Source organism: Telopea speciosissima, chromosome 7 (assembly GCF_018873765.1).
Source record: "Telopea speciosissima isolate NSW1024214 ecotype Mountain lineage chromosome 7, Tspe_v1, whole genome shotgun sequence".
NCBI lineage: Eukaryota > Viridiplantae > Streptophyta > Magnoliopsida > Proteales > Proteaceae > Telopea > Telopea speciosissima.
The window spans coordinates 19,195,706-19,197,833 of record NC_057922.1 but is presented as its reverse complement, the minus strand read 5'-3'; the positions used below and the strand labels follow the sequence as shown (position 1 = coordinate 19,197,833).

Sequence of the window (2,128 nt, the reverse complement as noted above, 5' to 3'; positions counted from 1 at the left end):
ATCCCCATTTGGATAGCTGATTCAGATTCAAAATAATTCTCTCCAATTCCTTAAAACTCTGTAGTTTGGGTTAGAGATGTTGACACGTGTCAGTTTGGACATTCAACGGTACCGAATCCAAAAAAAGAAAAGAAAAAAAATAAAAATCAATAAACTTAGACCGTTGGATGTTTGAACTGCCACGTGTCACCCTGCACTATAGTGGGTGGTAGGTAGGAGACCTAAGCAACAACCCTTCGTCCTTGCTCATGGGTGGTCATTAGTTGTTGTTATACGTGGGTTGCCAGACACCATTTATTTTTCCCATCCTTTGAATCCTCCACTCTATGACTCCTTTGATTGAGGCAGGCTTCATAGCATAAATAAGTAGTTAAAGCACCAAATTATATCCAAAGCAAAAGACCATATTCCATTCTCACTCTCAGTGTCACACTCATTCTCACTTACTCGCGCCAAGTTCTAAGATCGATGGCTGGTTCTACAAAAGATTCAAAGGAAAACCTTCACGTAGTGATTCTTCCTTACTTAGCCTTCGGCCACATGATTCCCTTTCTCCATCTCTCCACATCCTTAGCTAACTCTGGAATCCGTGTTTCCTTCATCTCTTCCCCCAAAAACATCCAAAGACTCCCCTCACCTCCTCATCATCTATCCCATCTTATCCAAATGGTCCAACTTCCCTTACCTCACGTCGACGGCCTTCCTCTCGGCGTCGAAGCTTCCACCGACGTAACCACAATGGACCAAAGTCATCTCAAGATTGCTTACGATCTCTGGAAACAACCTTTCAAGCATTTCATCGAACACGACACACCTGATTGGATCATCCACGACTCCACTCCATACTGGATCGCAGATATCGCTAGCGAGTTCAACATTCCACACATTTTGTTCTCTGTCTACTCTGCTTCTGTCTACAGCTTCTTTGGACCACCAGAGTACTTAGCTGACCCAACCAAGTACTGGACTTCACCGGAACGCTTGTCTTCGTCACCGGAGTGGATTACTTTCCCATCTTCAGTCGCTTTTCCAAGCTACGAAGCGCCTTATGTGCTTGCAGGATTCTTCGGAACCAATGGATCCGGTGTTAGGGACTCTGTTAGGGTTGCCACTAGCCTTCGGTCGTGCAAAGCGGTGGCCATACGTAGCTGCAAGGAGTATGAAGGTCAGTACTTGGATTTACTGGAGAAATTGTTTCGGAAACCCGTAATTCCGATTGGTTTGCTTCCTCCGGCAGTGCCGGAAAAAAGAGAATGTGGTGGTGGTGCCGGCGGTGAAGAGTGGGAAGCCACATTCAGGTGGCTTGATGAACAGAAACCCAAATCTGTTGTGTTTGCAGGGTTTGGCAGCGAGTGTAAGTTGAGTAAGGAGCAGTTGGCAGAGATTGCTCATGGGCTTGAACATTCTGGGCTTCCTTTCATATGGACTTTGAGAAAGCCCATGTGGGCTGTGGACGATAATGACGCCTTGCCATTGGGTTTTAAGGCTCGGACGGAGTCGAAGGGTAAAGTGTGTATGGGGTGGGCTCCGCAGATGGAAATATTGGCCCACCAATCGATTGGTGGGTCACTGTTCCACTCTGGGTGGGGTTCCATTGTGGAGACTCTTCAATTTGGTCACACCCTTGTGATCCTACCCTTAATAATGGACCAAAGCTTGAACGCTTCGTTGTTGGTAGAGAGAGGTTTGGCTGTGGAAGTAGAGAGAGCCAAGGATGGATCGTTCGAGAGAGAAAACATTGCAAGGGCTCTGAGGAAAGCCATGGTGGATGAAGAAGGTGAGAGTGTGAGGGTTCGAGCTAGAGAGATGAGGAAAATCTTTGGTGATCTCAATCTCCAGCAAGACTACATTGATGGGTTCGTTCACTATTTGAAGAAAGGTCGTTAATTCACAAAACTAAGTAGTTAACTACTTCAATGGTTATTAATTAACGATGAACGAAGTTTCTCTTCGCCCATGGTAAAGAGAGATCTGTCTCTTAGGGTTAGATCCTATGGAATAAGAGTTAAAGTTCCTTTGCAAAGGGTATACGTGTTTTGTACTTCACCCGATATGCAGAGGAACTGAATTTTCTCATTTACTTTCCAATATTTTTCTTGAGTGTAGTTCATATATGTGTATGTGTATG

The 2,128-nt window shown here is 45.1% G+C and overlaps 1 protein-coding gene across 1 annotated transcript; it reads left to right on the top strand.

Moving 5' to 3' along the window:
• Window positions 1–468: 468 nt before the first annotated feature.
• Window positions 469–1,893, top strand: LOC122668320 (putative UDP-rhamnose:rhamnosyltransferase 1). The gene has a single exon (XM_043864906.1). The coding sequence runs from the start codon at window positions 469–471 to the stop codon at window positions 1,885–1,887; it is 1,419 nt and encodes a 472-aa protein (XP_043720841.1). The 3' UTR covers window positions 1,888–1,893.
• The last annotated feature ends 235 nt before the right edge of the window (window positions 1,894–2,128 follow it).

What these genes read in the sequence shown, in the direction of transcription:
- LOC122668320 (XM_043864906.1), top strand. Translation starts at nt 469, where the DNA reads ATGGCTGGTTCTACAAAAGATTCAAAGGAAAACCTTCACGTAGTGATT.